At 53.6% G+C, this 16,192-nt stretch overlaps 1 protein-coding gene across 1 annotated transcript; it reads left to right on the top strand.

The window, feature by feature from the left end:
• Window positions 1-669: 669 nt before the first annotated feature.
• LOC119104179 (nucleoredoxin) lies at window positions 670-11,833 on the top strand. Its single transcript, XM_037227857.1, has 6 exons — window positions 670-916; window positions 1,846-1,946; window positions 8,172-8,367; window positions 8,648-8,735; window positions 9,237-9,352; window positions 9,902-11,833. Exons 1-6 carry the CDS (start codon window positions 671-673, stop codon window positions 10,094-10,096), a joined length of 942 nt encoding a protein of 313 aa, XP_037083752.1. The 5' UTR covers window position 670; the 3' UTR covers window positions 10,097-11,833.
• Window positions 11,834-16,192: the final 4,359 nt, after the last annotated feature.

The following is a 16,192-nucleotide window of genomic DNA, read 5'->3' as shown; positions in this document are numbered from 1 at the left end:
CTGTCTGCGATATTAATTCTTTCCTCACGAAAGTTTTTGTCTGTGGCGGTGAAGTTTGGACGAGTACTGCTGACGCTGGCAGCAGTCTGAAACATTTTCGTCCGGGACTATTTCTGGCAATATGGCGCAGCTCTGATGGATCAATTCAGGTTATTCAATCTGGATTACATTTTGGACAGCTCAGACACGTTTATGAACAAATGCTTAAGCAGACGACGACCGGCAGTTTGTAAGCCTGGCCCTCCTACGACATCCGGTCTCCTCAGAACCGAACACCAACGGAATGCGTACGATACCAACCCAATGCATAACAGCCGAATGTATACCACATTCCATTAAAATAAACTTTTCCTATTTTTGCAATTTTCCGATCCCCATGTATGCGTGGACACAGCGTGTCCATCCTACACGCCGTCTGGATATGTATCTATGGTGGAAAGCCAAGCAAGAAGCTCAAATGGCCCCTACAAGCTTTGGTTCTTAGAACACTGCTCAAAAGCCGATGTAAGCATGGTGTAAACCTGTATTTGATTAAACCCCATACATATCGGCATTTATGTCGAATTTCCTCTCAATATGTCGAAATCATTCTAGAACCTAGTCAAGGTGGCATGATTGTCCTACTTCTTTTCGTGCATTCATGGAGCTCGCTTTCTTCTTTCAGAACAAAATGCGCTGCCTTTTCAAAATTCAAGACATCCCCTGCCTGTCGCTGGTCGATATGGCGTCTGGGCAGACTATCATCTCGAACGCCTGCGATCTCGTTCGAGAGCACCCAGACGGTCGTGGGTTTCCATGGCGACCGCGCAGTTACGAGCAGCTCATGGTGGACGGCCTTCTGGATAAGGACGGCCAACTGTGCGACTACAGCCGAATCCAGGGCGCATTCAAGGCACTCTACTTCGCCGCCAACTGGGTGAGTGCTGTAAAAGGTTTTAAACAGAACCGCTGTCGACATTTCAGTGGTGTTCAAATGCCGATTCATAAGGAGTAGCTATCGATCCGAGAGCGACGGTGTGTATCAGTCTCCCAAGCATAGCTCGATCCGAGAGCGACGGTGTGTATCAGTCTCCCAAGCAGCGACGGTGTGTATCAGTCTCCCAAGCATAGCTCGATCCGAGAGCGACGGTGTGTATCAGTCTCCCAAGCAGCGACGGTGTGTATCAGTCTCCCAAGCACAGCTCGATCCGAGAGTGACGTTGTGTATCAGTCTCCCAAGCAGCGACGGTGTGTATCAGTCTCCCAAGCATAGCGCTTGCGATACAAGGTTCGGGCTGGCAGAAGGTAGCACATCTGGGGTGTTATTTTTCTGTAAAATGCTCGCTTTGTAGGGAAAAAGTGTTTACCAGCCGTTTCATCCATTACTGTATGCATCAGCACATCTGTCGCATTCCCGAAGCCTTTCGGATTTCTAAGCGTTAGTGGATAAGAGTGCAAAATGAAACTTGACGAGGTAATAAGTTCGCAAAAGCTTTATGTAACAGGTCCAACCAAACTGCATCCGCTCACAATTCACGCCAGAGTGGCATTATTGTTGGAGCGATTCCCCCATGGTCCTTGTAAATATTAGATTGCAAGCAATCGTTTCTGAGGGCTGTTTGAGGCGCAGTTCCCTCGGGGGTGTTGGTGAGGAGGCTTTGCTGGAGCAACATGCATAAGTTATGTTGGAGCGCTGCAACTGGGTCAATTTAACGCCGCCACTAAACTAACCCGCCAGACCGCATAAGTCTGGCCATTCGGTCCAGTTATTTACGATCGCGGCAGACGGCGTCTGTCTTGCCAGTAGGCCAGATTACCAAGTGACCTTTCCATGGCCGTGGGCGCCGATGGCCGCCCTGTTTCCAGTGTCCTCCATGCAAGGCCTTCACTCCAGAACTCCGAGAAATGGCCGGGAGGATTTGCAGCCGAGGATTGAAGTTCGAGGTCATCCTCGTGTCTTCAGACAGGTGAGCGCCACGCGCAGGACGCGCCTCCACTCGTAGCTTATGGACACCACTTCAGAGACCACTCTAGTCACAACTCATGGGCGCCTGTCCATAGAAGGTTGGTGCTTATACCTCCCGCTTTGCATTCGGCATTATAACCTATTTGCTTCCTCTTCCGAATTTGGTGATAGTTCATGGGTCAATTTGCATGTCAAAGCTGTGTGTACGCTGTCGTCGCCGATCGGCGTCTGACTGGACCGAAGCCGGGGTGCCAGCGGATAGCATGCTTCGGGAGCTGAGACGCCGGCAGGGGGCGCGGCCCTCGCGGTACCGGAGAAGTCTGCAGCGCGAATGCAAATGCAGTGGATACGAAGGACGCTGTCAGTGCAACACAGTTGGGTTGGTTGCATGTCGCCAATAGATTGCGCTGCGTTTGATATCATCGAACCGGTCGTGACTGAAAGGCGCCAGCATGGGATGAAACTTTTGCTATTTTAGGGATGCAAAATTAACGTCAGAAAATGAACGGCAGTTATGTGGCGTTGCATGAAGGGCATGGACACGCAAACCAATTTACTTCTCCAACTTTTCTGGTAAAGTTCCGCTCATAGGCACCAGCCATGTAAAACTCCCTGCGGTGGCATGCAGTGCCACTGTGAGCCATCCACGAATGCACCCGCCAGATACCAGCCTGCGCTGCTACTGACTCAGAGGCGCCAGCCGGCTGCGCGGCTTCCATCCCCGGAGACGGCGGACGCGCGCGCCTTCCACGACTCTTGAACCTCGATCGCGATCGATGTACCTATTGGCCCCTGGCTGCAGTAATCACACTGTGGGTCCCGTGAGGAGCTGGGAACGATGGCCAGGCTAAAATACGGCGGAGCCGTGCGTCCATTCCGTTATTGGAACACCCCTGTGTTGATTGCACCGCGCCACACAAAAGCATCAGCTCCGGAACGGGCTGTCCACCGATTAAAAAAAGGGACAGGCACCTCCAAAGGCATGTTTAAACAAATATGAAATACAACGTTGGGAATGCGTGATCGTGGAATGGTTTATATATATATATATATATATATATATATATATATATATATATATATATAATGTGTGTGTGTGTGTGTGTGTGTGTGTGTGTGTGTGTGTGTGTGTGTGTGTGTGTGTGTGTGTGGTGTGTGTGTGTGTGTGTGTGTGTCTGTGTGTGAGTGGGTGTGGGTGTGGGTGTGGGTGTGGGTGTGGGTGTGGGTGTGGGTGTGGGTGTGGGTGTGTGGGTGTGTGTGACTCATAACACAATTCATTCCCTGATGTGGAATTCATTGATGTATCCCATTATGTTCAAATAGTGGTGAGCCGTCAGTGATAATTGTGAAAATGTTAAGACGGTCTGACTCTTGCTGAGTCCAGACGAGGTCTGCCTTAGATCGGGGAATGACTTTCCTGCCGCTCGAGGAAGCTGCGGAGATATCACTCGCTACTACTTCAGCTACGTTTTCCAAAGAGGAAATAGTTTATGTTACTTTAGGGTACCATTTGCCTCTTCACATATTGAAGAGGCTATCTGAGACGAAATGTGCAATGGTGAGCTTCTGGCTTCTGTTATGTAGGCTGCCAACCCTCAAGGAAGTCAGCAAAAACTCTTTAGCGCTACACCCCCGTATTCCCATGTCTACCCTGTACATTCCACTGAAAATCTCAGCCTTTCCTCAGGTGTGTGGAGCTTCGCCATGAGCTTAAATACCAGCAGAACGGTATAAATTCTTCGCCGAACTGAGGAGTTCATTTTCACCATGCCTTGGATACACTCCTGCAAACTTTGCACCTCCAAGTGACAGCTATTCGCGCATGCCACCGACCTTCGGCGGCAGCAGCGGGCTGTTAAAACGTTTGCGTCGATCTACCCCGACGGCATTCTCCCGATGCAGTGGCAGCAACGACCCCGTCGACCTTGCTAAGCCGGTCAGCAGCAATGCGAGGCCTCTGGTGGCGAGACCTCTGGTGGCGAGGCCTCCGGTGGCGACACTTCTGGAAGTGAGGCCTCCGGTGGCGAGGCCTCCGGTGGCGAGGCGTCTGGTGGCGAGGCCTCTGGCGGCAAGGTCTCTGGGAGTGAGGCCTCTGGTGGCGAGGCCTCCGGTGGCAAGGCCTCTGGTGGCGAGGCCTCTGGTGGTGACGGCAGGGGTGAACGGCTGCTCCGTTGAGCTATCCCTTGCCGCGGACCTCCGGTGACAGCAGCGGCGCACCGCTGATCTGCTGAGCGAGCAGGGGCCGCCGGCCGCCCGTCGGCACCCATTATCGCAGGGATGGCCGGCTCGCCCTATCCGACTCCGGAGCAAATGTGAAATCAATACGGCCCCACTCGACAGCGACACCGACTTAGTTCTGCATCACCGTCCCGCCCGGTGCACTGCATATCAGCTCCTCTGTTCAGCCAACCACGGTGAACCAACGGGCCACCGCATGCATGCTTTCCCGAGCGGCGGACCTTTGGAGGAATGTTGTTATACCTCCTCGGGGGCAAACCGGTCGTTTTCGCGAATGGGCATTTCTCTGTGATACATTTAGCGTACAGACGTCCCAGGCAAGGCGAGTTTTCGCACACGTGCGTGTTTCGACCGACCTCCTCTGCGCACGAACCAGGGAATATGTCTTATCACGGCCGCACGGCCGGCTTTGTGTGCTCAACTGCCGGAAGGCCGGGCTATGCACGCGTCCTTATCTGTGCAGCGACCTGTCAAAAGAAGCGAGTCCGTTGCTAGTCACGCTCTGTTTAACGAGCTGTGACGTGGGGGACGGGTGGCCACGGCATTCGTTCTTTTCCGTGGAGCAAACTATCGAACGGCCGCCGTCTGCGATCGACCAGCACCTGTCAAGCGAGCTGTCTGGCGGGCGGCCTCTGCAAACGCCGTCTCATGTGCGGCTAACTTTCGGAAGGATCGGCCATGCGTGTGGTCCGCTTTGTATGGCGAGCGGTCGGACGACGCCATGACACCACGCGCGCGATTTCCTTTGTATAGCAAAATGTCAGATCGGCGAGCCCCAGGAGAACGGCTCCATAAACAGCCGGCTCTGCCACGTCAGAACGCCGCCCAAAACGAACTGTCGGCCGGAGGACATTGAGCCCGGCGGCGGGAGAGGACAACGGGCAGGCGCGGCTGGCGGGCGGCCATGGCCAGCGCCGTTACGCTGCTTCCACGGCGCGCCACGGGTCCCGATCGTAAACAGAGCTCCGAAAGATGCAGCCGGCGGCAATGAATACTAAAGGGCGCGTGGCCGGCGCCGCCTGTCCCGCCGCCGCTGTTTGTCACGCCGCTCGCCGGTGTTTGTGCCCGGGCCGAGCCCGCCTCTAGGGGCCAGCTGTTTTTGTGCTGTCACCCGACGCAGGTCTACAAGTCAGAGAGCCGACGTCTCATCTCGGGGGAGTGCATGCTTGTTTAGAAGGGCTGTCAGTTTTGTCATAAACGGCTCGAGCTGTTCGGAACAACGGAATGATTGTCTGTGAACAATGCACCCATAGCTAGCTCAGAAGTCGCCGTTGGTTTCTGGAGTGCACATGTGCGTCTTAAGAGGTCATTTCTTTGACTCAAGAGGTGGTCTTCTATGCCTGGAGGTTATTTAAAGTGTCATCTGTAACGGCGCTGCGTTGAGCTGCGCGAGTGTTCAGTGTTTTGCCGCGGGATATGTCATTCGTAGGCCGTGTCTTCGTATCATCTTGGCCTCATTTATGGTGCGTTATTCAAGTTTTAGTGATTCTTACGCACCCGGATGTCATCTGTTCATCCCCGTGTACTATTTGTCCTCTTCCAGAAACTATCCGGCTGCCTCCGGTCGCTCTCTGTCTGTCTGAAGGTGTTCTGTCCTTTTATCCTTTGTCTGTTTCCATGGAACCTTGTTTTTGCCCCGCAGGTCCGCTTCTGTACTCTGTCTGCCCACCGAGGTCATCTATTCGCGCCTAAAGGCCCTGCGTCCTCCTTCGGAGATCATCCGCCTGTCCCCGGAGGTCCTCTGTTTACCTCCGGAGGTCTTCTGCCCCCGCGTGAGGAGGTCTTCTCTTCACCTCCGGAGGCTCCCTGCATGTCTCCGGAGGTCCTCTGTTCACCTCCGGAGGTCTTCTACCCTCGTGTACGAAGGTCTTTTCTTCACCTCCGGAGGCTCCCTGTCTGTCTCCGGAGAACCTCTGTTCACCTCCGGAGGTCTTCTACCCTCGCGTGCGGAGGTCTTCTCTTCACCTCCGGAGGCTCCCTGCATGTCTCCGGAGGTCCTCTGTTCACCTCCGGAGGTCTTCTACCCTCGCGTGCGGAGGTCTTCTCTTCACCTCCGGAGGCTCCCTGCATGTCTCCGGAGGCTGGCTGTTTGTCGCGGTGCGCGTTCAGCCCCGCTTGCCTCGCTTGCAGTATTGACCAGCTCCGACGGCCAGTCGTAAATCGCCGTCCCCCGCCGCCCTTCAACCGCGGCCGGGCGTCATAGGCGGGAGGTGGCGGCTCATTACGGGGCACGAGGAGGGGGACACGCGGGGGTGAGCACGGGCCTGTGCCTGCTGACGCCGATACCGGGTGTGGCAGCTAATGAACAAAGCATCTGATGTAGCGGCCCACTGAACCCCAGGGTGTGGTTTGGTGAAATGCTGAACCATGGCACCTCCTGCAGCGGCCTCCGGTCGGCGGCAATTGGTGCAGCACCTCACCGAGCCTAGAACTAGATGGGCATTACGTGTAATTTAGGGATAGCAGTCCTTATTATGCGCATCGATTAGGTTGTGTTTTGCGAAAGTATCATTTATATTACTGGACCTCATACGAATGCGCTATTAGGCACATCTCTCCAACTGCAGAGATGAAAAGCGCATCCCATTCAGACTGTCAGACCCTTAATTCGTGACAAGCCGCGACAGACATTTGTGAGGTTATGGAACGGCGCATGGTAGCGCAGTACCCGAGGTACGGTGCTTTGGCTCAGGGGGCCGGAACCGCATACCAGGCACAAAAGTATTTCCCCTTGTTTTCTAGTTGTTGTGGTCTAAAAATAGTTTTAATCAAAGCGCTTTCCTCTCCTTTCAGAGGTCGTCAAGGTGGAAGCGTTTTAGCAAACTAATCCGCTAAAGAACGGAGCCGCTATCGCCTTACCGTCTATTACTGTTAATGGAAGCCTTCACTCTTTTCACGATGGCTTTCAGTGCCGTTTAAAAAGAGCTTTGAAGCAGCTCCGAGTCGTAGCCAGACGATCGCCGGATGCTGCTCGGCAGCGGACGGCGCCAGGAGTTGCGACGCGGCGCTAACGACCCAGACAGTTCCATGCCCGGCTGAATCACCTAACGATAAAGTAATGGTGCCGCGCTGTGGTATTCCCCATTACCTTTCTATATCAGCCAGCTTTCCCATTTTAGCGTAATGTAGGGTGGCTACTGAAAGCGTCGATTTGCTTCATTTCTCCCGAGTCTCTAAAAAGGGACGGAGAAAAATAGGGTCCGTAAGTTTGGTCTATTCTGCAGAACTGCAATACACTGATACAAACAGGGCTTATTACGCATAGCACTTTCCACTTTTCTTTTATCCTATATTTACGATTCAACGAACCCGATCTGGCCAAATGGAGCGTGATCTGCCGAAACGTCACAGCTGTGACGCCTGATCTGCAACGCAAGGTTGGCGGAAGGTGATTAACAACAGCATTATTCGCTCGTCCCGAACTGAGCCGAACCATCATTTCAGCACGGCCCCCAGGCTGCTAACTGAACCTTACCAACGAACTGGGCGAACTTAGCTGGGTGAACTTAACAGACGAAGGCCGGTCACTGGCCCGCGCTTACCGTACCATGACCCGGCTGTCGTCACCCGCCTGCAGGACTGTGTAGCCATGTGGACTGCACACAGCCGCAGCCCTAGGCTGACAGTGTCTTATCATCACGCGACCTGACCTGATCTGATCCGCTGACAGGAATCCGCAGTTGACGCCGTCCTCGGCTGTCGATGCCTCACACTGATTTGACCTGACCTAACAGGACCTTTTCACAGGGTAGCCAAGCCATTTTAGTTGCACCGCGGCGCTGCCAAATTAGGGTGCGATGCCGCCTGGCTGGAGGTATCGCGCCCTAAATTGACCTGACCTAACCCGACCCGTCCGCAGGACGGCCGAGTTTATGGGCTGCACCCCGGCATGGTGCATTAGCTGGTGCTGTGGCCTACCTGACTTGACCTGGACTGGCCTGGCATGACCTGACCTCACATGATCTAACCTGACCTGACCCGTCCATAGGACGGCCGAGTCATTCGAGCAGCACCGCGGCGCGGCGCCGTGGCTGGCGGTGCCGTACGCGCAGGCCGGCCGACGGCGCGAGCTGGCTGAGCGGTTCGGCGTGCAGGGCATCCCCAGCCTGCTGGTGCTGGACCAGCACGACCGGCTGGTTTGTCGCAACGCCAGGGCGCACGTGGCCGAGGACCCCCTGGCGCAGGTCAGTGCTGGGCGCTCCCGGTCAGGGCAGGCGCGTAGAATGCCATAAATCCAGGGCTGTGACGTAGCCCTGACTGGGGTCTTTTTTAAAGGTGCTGCGGATAATATGATGGAGTCGGGGCGGATTGAAGCCTGCGCTAAGTTAGTTAACACTTGGTATCGGAACTAGGGTTGGTATACATTACAGCACATCCGACTGCAGGCGGGCCGTTTAAAAGCTGGCCCGGCTGCCTGGTCCCTCCGGTGACTGCCGCCAGTGTTGACCCCTGGTCGTGTCGCAGGCTTTCCCTTGGCAACCCGCGCTGGTGCAGGAGCTGGCAGAGAGCCATCGTCACCTGCTGGACGAGCCGCTGCTGGTGCTGTTCGTGGGTAGGTCTTGCCGGTTTATTGGCTGGTTGTTTCACGGATGCTTTGCGGTTCGTGGTCACGGCTAATGACGCGATAGTTTGGATCCATGTATTATATTTTGGATGCATTCATGTTGTCTTGTTCTAGTGGCGCATGAACTGTCTATAAATACGGGTCACGTGACACGCCGATCTGTCTCATAAATGACGCCTTCTTGGCTTTGAAAATGGCGTTAGCCTTCTACTGCTGGAACCTAAGTTCTCACTCGGTTACGAAAGGGTAAAGTGATATTACGATGCCATCTTTAATGGGCTATTTTGAGACCAGTTCAGACGTACTTGTATTGCTGGCGCATGCCGCGTTGTTGTCATTCAGCCTAACATTCCGTCCTTGCGCCACCAATCACCTGGCTTATTCCCCGATGCCTGACTATTTTCCATTCGTGTAATTGGTAAATGTCAGTAGTACATCCCGTGGGTCGATAAGTCGCCCGTCATTACCGCGGTTGCTGTGCCTACTTAGACGCCGAGCCGGAGGAGGTGCGGTTCGCTCGAGAGGTGCTGACACCTGCTGCCGAAGCAACTCAGAAGTACCGCACCGACCAGGCCGACCTCATCCGCTTCTTCATCGGCACAGAGGTGGGTCACAACCGGGCAGGCGCGCCACTCAAATTGGAGCCCGACGGACCGTGCCAGTGCCGTGACCCCGGACCAGGTCACGACGCCGCGGGTGAGCCGTGGGCCGCACAGGGAGGTCGTAATCTCATTCACAAACATGACGCCCCTTTGCGGATTTGAATTTACAGCTGGCCGTAAATGTCATGGAGGTCAACCTGACGCAAATGTCCTGTTTGGCTCGCTGAGCCCGACCCACGACGCAGCGTAGCATGCAAAGCAGGGTACTCCGCACCGGAGCCAGGGCGCTACCAGAATACAGCGATAGTAAAAGGACATCTGAGTCATAACTCACGCACCAGCTGCGACAGCGCGGCCGTGTAAAAATATGGAGGTGGCTCCGAACGAACCAGGCGTTACTCAGCACCAAGCGCCACATCCACTACCGGACGAGACGTGAGCTGACTCGCCCCGTCGCCGATCGATGACTCAGGCCTGGCGCATGGCGTGTCAGAGTCGGAGTCGAAGTCGACTCGGCTCGGCTGACGCGCGGCGCGCTCGTGTGTCCGGCAGTCGGAGGTGGCCGAGCAGGTGCGCGAGACGGCTGGCGTGGACGACGCGGTGCCTCAGCTGGTCATCATCGACCTGAGCCTGGGTCACCGGTTCGGCTTGGAGGAGGGCGTGGCCCTCACGCCCGACCGCGTGGCCGAGTTCGTCGAGCGCTGGCGGCGGCGGCAGCTGGAGCCCACGCTCTTCGACACACCGTGACGTGACGAGACGTGACGTGACATGACGTGACGCGGCGGCGTTGCTCCGTCACGACATTGGTGACGGGTCACGGCCACGACTGTCACGGCTCGGTGCAGCAGTTCGGACGCCCGGGCAACATGGCGCCACTGGACCTCCGAAGCTGGCGCCAGAGCGACGCAATTGGCCGAGAGCGGTACTGCGTCGGACGGAGCCGTGATTCTGTGTGACGGAGCGGACGTGTCGCCGCGGGGCGTGCGGGGCGGCGCGGACGTGCCGCACCGTCTGGTGACGGACCGGTGCCGCGCGCTGCACGCGGGGCAGCCTGCGTGGGGCACGGGTGCGAGAGCCAGCCGAGAGACGTTCACACGAGGCGTGCACGTGTTTGTCGCCGTGTATTGCCGTGAGGACACTGCACTGTGGGAGGTACGTTGCTGAGACACAGTGCTATTTCGACAGCTTCTAGTGTGATGTGCGGCGTTCTTCAGCGATGTCTACGACCAAAAACCGCGCGCGAGGCCACTACGCGTTAGTGACACTCCAACGTACCACCCTGAGGTAACCCGCTTCCCGCAGGCCATTGTTATATGACTGAATGCCCAAGTAGTGAATCCGATGAATCCTGCCATCAGCCATGGTCTGCATGACAGCGATCACCTCTCCCATTGCGTACTAGTCATATGCCTACGTAACTGTGAACGCACCGGGTAGTTTCAAGAAATCATTTGTCCTTGCGGCAAACAGATTTGTAGGCTCTTTGAAGAAGTCGATGTGGCGTGCTGGCGTTAGCCAACTATAGCCTGGAATGGAAAATTAGGCATTAGTATCATATCGTTATGATCACTGTTCTATCTTAAGAAGAGATTGTGCCCGTGCAAGATATTCAATGATTTAGTGAATTCGTTTTAAAAACCTGTTCAATGACAAGCAAGGAAGCAAACATAAGGCAGAAGGCTCCAGTCACTCCAGCAAATGTGTCAAAATTCAAGGTTTCGTGGCGGAAAGTGACAGCTTTTACGGATCATTCGGGCCTTCAGTTTTGTACGCCTCGTAATCATCCGCATCCGCTACCTCGCTCTCACATTCATGGATTGACTGATTTTTTGGATGATTCTGGTCTGCATCGGGACGTTGGCTTAGGTCTTTTGGTTTTCATGCTTTTTTCTGAGATGATTGCAAAACACTGCCATTGTCTGCTCAGTATCAGTTGACTGAAGTGGGGGACAACGTAAGACGTTGCTGCTAAATCAGTGTGGACTTCAGCATCGTTGCCTCTTAATATTTGCTTGCAAGTAGTCAGGGCTTTACGAAGACAGGATGACAAGGAAGACGTGTTCCCGTCGCTGTAAATATAACGGAAGGCACTGCTAGTTCTTTGCATCGAAATATTCAGTCCGTGGGTGTGTTGTAGCTCACTATTCCCTGTCGTTGAGAGGCAAAGTCGCCTCTACGATGGGTGTTACTGGTCTTACGTGGGGACGCGGCGACACGGAGGTTCAAACGCATGGCCAAAGCTGTTCAGATTTCATCTGGCGATGGTTGTGCTTCACCACGGCCCTGCCGCGGCACGGTAACGATCCACTAATTTACCAGGCTCGGTGTTTGCACCGGAGTGGGTCCGGATTTACGAGGAGCGTTGAATGCTTCGATAAGGAGCTTAAGACTGTACCGGCCTGCCCCTTTTAGCTCAGATTCTGATTTTATGCTGGCCGCGTTCGGGATTCCCCGACACGTTTACTCACCGAAGCCCGCAATAAATTTAACGAACGTGACCGAATGTCCCTAATGCCCCGATGGCAACCACGCGACCGATTGGTGGATGACGGGGCTCTCACCTGCTAGAAGGACCGGACGCCGGCGGAGCGCACCAGGTGCTCGCCCTGCGGTTGGAACCCGTTCTCGTCGGCGATGTACTGCACGCGGAACACCTGGCCGGTGGCCGGGTCCAGGTACTCGTACACGCCGTACACCGAGAGCGCGCCGGTAGCGGGGGTCGATCACGCCCGACTGCTGCACGGCCATCCCGTTACTGGTCTCGAAGCCGAAGTCGTAGCCGCCGTCGGTGGCGCGCCGGTCCGTCGTGCGCACGATGGTGCTGGCTCGATCCTCCGGCAAGACGGCAGCCGAGCACACTAGCGCCGCAGCGGCGAGCAGCAGAACCTGACGGTGACAGGTGGCGCTCAGGCTATCAGGTGGCGCCTAGAGCGTGGATCAGTCAGGTACTCGCAGAAGCCAGTCTGTGCGGCCGACATTGATGTAGGGACACGGAAACGAATGTGTGAAGTAGTAGCACTGAAATGTGTGCACACTTTTTGAAAAGGAACAGATATGAGTCGACAGAAAAGCACTAATCGGCTGGCGTCATGTCATCGCTGGCACATTTCTGTCGCGGTCAGACATCTTAACAGTGGAATGCTGCTCTTGGTTGTCAGTGCCTTGACGCAGAATATTTTTTGTAGCTTTTAAGACAGGCTTTAAATAAAATGTAGATGACAGGCGATATGACCAACAACAACACTGTCCACTTAACAGATACTTCAACGACGGAAGATCTACCAGACGTTTGTCTTATCAAATAACGCATGTATATCCGTTTGCATATCTTCCATTACATCAACGCAATGATGCAATGGAAGATATGCAAACGGACACCACAATGCTCCCTCGGGCATTTAAATCAGCTAGTTGTAGTTGATAGGCATGGTTATGTGTCATGGTAGGGTCAAATATCCTCGTGGGGTTGCCCAAAAGTTTGGCAATCCCAGAACGTTTCAAATGTCTAAGCAGTAGAACTTTGAGGAATTTAGAAGGTACAAACTTTTATTGGTAGCTGTAACCTCTGCAGATAATTGCTGACCGATTGCATATTAGATACCCGTGTAATATGCAATATAACCTTCGCAACGAATTGCTTACGGATCGTATTAGATCGGCGTGAAGATGCTGCTCGTTGTAAAATGCAGGGCGTGATTACTTACCGGCTTTACAGTTAACATCGCTAGCGTCCATGTACAACTTGAAAGAAGTTCAGTTTTGTTTCCAGTAGGATGGGCGCGTGCTGGTGCTACGAGGCGGGTGCTCTGAAGACGGTGACTTAGCTAGTCAGGAATTAGATCATCCACACATTAGATCTCCTGGTAATTGGCTGTTGTTCTTGCGTTTTGGAGTCTATCGTGATTTTTTGCTATTTACGTTGCAGTTGTCAGTTACGACGAAAGCGGTGGGGCTGAGATCATAGGGTGATGTTGATCTAACGATGTAAATTAATGCGATGGTGATGGTGAAGCGGACTAGAGGTAAGGCAGTTAATTATGCGATTATTATATTCACATGGTGAACTTTGGAAAATATGTAAATATCGAACGGGTGAAAACTTATGTACTAGTGTGACCGAACGGGCCCTGTTATGCAAACGAAGTGTTGTTATCATCTTCATTAAAAGCTGCATACTGTAATGTCTTCGTAGACAATCGCTGGTTGGGCCTGTTTGTAGCATTCAAGGGGAGACCAAGCTAGTTAGTTACCAGCGTATGTAGGCAAATTGGAGGCAAATTGGAGGCAAAGGCGTAGGCAAATTGGAAATAATGCTGTAGCTTTCCAACCCGCCTTGCTTTCCAGCCTGTTTCGGACGGAGTGTCATGCTGGGAGGTGGATAAGATATGTGCCCAGTAGTTACCCTGCACATGCACATTGGAGCTAGTTTCTTTCTTATGTGCAGTCATCGCGCCAAGCGATGAACGTCAAAGGTGGTACAAAACGCGTTTCTTAATGTTGAAACCTATTTTCGTCTTTTCCCTTTCGTTTAAATGTACAGTGTACGCATGTGCGTAAGCTAGTGTTATTACGCAACTTATCCATGGGCTTTGATGCGTTTTTAATCAAAGTATGGACCTAAAGCAGGCACAGACATGACAAATAAAACAGGCACCCGTTATTCCTTCAGAGATAGCGGGCGCATTCGGGGCAAGGGCTTGTTTCTTCGAGGTGCACGGGAGAGCGCCGCTCTAGTTCCGAAGCTTTTCTTGATCATATCTTTTTCATGTGGGTAAGTCTCATTATAAAATCTTTCACTGCGGCAAATGTCTAACATCTTGCATTTCCTACTTCTTCGGGAAAGTTCTGAAACATAACTCATAACTTTTATCTTACTACGGTTGTGGCTGGATATGTATCATTCCCCTATTCTTCCTATTCTTCCAACTTCCAGCAGCTTCCGTCTGCGGCACCGTGGCAAGCAGCGTATTTGTAGGGCAGGTTGGCACATGTGTCACATAATGCAAACGATTGGCGCACCAGCTGTACACGACAGGAAATGTATGTGGCGTGTGCCAACCTGCGCAAGTGGTTGAATATGTGGAAGAGATGCCTGTGCTGTACGGACACGTTTAGCGGTGGAGGGTTTCCCATATTGAATAGGAGAAAAATCATGTGACTGTAGTGGGCGACATGATCAGCTATAGGATACAAGCAGCAAGGTGTTGGGGTCGTGGTGAGGCACAGGAGACAGCCGCCGTTTCTCGTGGGTTTCACCGGTCTCCGTCGGAAAAATGCATCAGCTCATCGACCATCTCATGGCGCAAGCTTCGCCTGGCCTTCTATGTGATCCCGCTGGCCCAGCTTGGGACAAGAAAAATATATTTGAAAGTCTGAATTCGGAAGAGGCATGGAGTATTGCAACTTGTACTCCATCATGTAGCTGTAACCGGCATGAAACGATTTTGACGTGGAGGTGTCAAAAATCATGAGATCATACAATCTCAGTTACAGGGCGATGGAGCAAAATGTAACGTTACCAGCCCAGTTCCCTGTATGTATTTTGAACAATGCATTTTAAGGCCAAGGCCGTTTATTCCTGTTATGGCGATGATGCCCATTAGACGTCACTGCATCTGATAACCCCTTTTGAGCAGTGCTCAGGACTGATGATCCTTTACTTGGTGATGCGTTGTTGAGGCACATTTCGGAGTTCGAAGAGAATCAGTGCCTTGTTACTACCCCGCTCAACATTGGCATGGAATATGCCCGTGGGCGCTGTCCATTGATGCCCCGCGACCCACCTGAGCACAAGGTAACCTTTCCTAAAATATTAGGAACAAGGTAACAGAAACTGAATTTCCAAAAGGGACCCTCACCCTGGCCATTCGGAGCCACGAAAATGATATGCGGCGGACACATCGGCCACCCTTTTGAAATGCGACCGATACGCAGTACAGCGAGTGAGGCACGGATCTCCGCTCAGATACATCAGTCCTAGCGGGGTCGATATCTGACCACACTCGACCGATGGCATCAGTTCGTGAGTGTGCAAATGAAACCGTGCGCGAGCAGCGCGTAACCCTGCACTGGAAATAAAACCCACCAGGAGATGCCGCGTCGTCACTTACCATCTGCGTCATCATGTCGGCCGAACCGGGAGCGGGGCGAGTGAACCGGCGCACGTTCCTTCCGACAGGCAACTGGTCAGCGTCTCCGGGCCAGTGGCCTTTAAACACCGCCGGTGCGGCACGCGGCCGGCTGGACCGGCCAGGGGTGCCTCGGCCGCAAACGGGTGCCGCTCCTGGGGCCGTTCCGTTCCACTGGCCGCGCACGGGGAGGGGGGGGGGGTGATTCTTCACATTGGAGATATTCAGGGACGCTGATGTGCAGGACCCTGGGAAAAATTCGACGGCCGGATACTAATGTCCGTAATCGTGATGTGGTGCTTCAAATGGCTTTGTTTACTTAGATTGATATTTTACTAATGTGCAGTGTTTGATCCACAGCTGCCGTATAACTGGATGCTGCCCTGTTGCGAAAAGGACTGAACGGGCGGGAATGACCATTAAATTGACAACGACCATTAAATCCAGCCACATGAAATGCACTGAGTTGCTCGGATTTCTCTGTAGCCAGATTTGCAGACCGCATTACACCTGTTCTCATGCAGGTGATCGGACTCTGGCATCGCCGCTGCAGTGACTAGGCAGCTCAGGTAGCGATGTTGAGGAGCGAGGGCTCGGCCAGATAACTGGTCAGCGCTACTCCAGCCGCATATCATCGCGGCGTGGGGCGGCTCCAATGGGGCCATTGTCTCACACAAGTGCGTGCATTGTTGCAGGTGACGAGCAGGATATGGCC

Source organism: Pollicipes pollicipes, unplaced genomic scaffold (genome assembly GCF_011947565.3).
Source record: "Pollicipes pollicipes isolate AB1234 unplaced genomic scaffold, Ppol_2.1 Scaffold_6043;HRSCAF=7167_pilon_pilon_pilon, whole genome shotgun sequence".
NCBI lineage: Eukaryota > Metazoa > Arthropoda > Thecostraca > Pollicipedomorpha > Pollicipedidae > Pollicipes > Pollicipes pollicipes.
This window is presented reverse-complemented; position numbering and strand designations above follow the sequence as displayed.

Bases quoted from the DNA above. Each gene is read 5' to 3' on its own strand.
- LOC119104179 (XM_037227857.1), top strand. From the start codon at position 671: ATGCGCTGCCTTTTCAAAATTCAAGACATCCCCTGCCTGTCGCTGGTC. The intron at 1,947-8,171 runs GTGAGCGCCACG...ACCCGTCCATAG, and splicing joins ATCCTCGTGTCTTCAGACAG to GACGGCCGAGTCATTCGAGC. The intron at 8,368-8,647 runs GTCAGTGCTGGG...GTCGTGTCGCAG, and splicing joins CCGAGGACCCCCTGGCGCAG to GCTTTCCCTTGGCAACCCGC.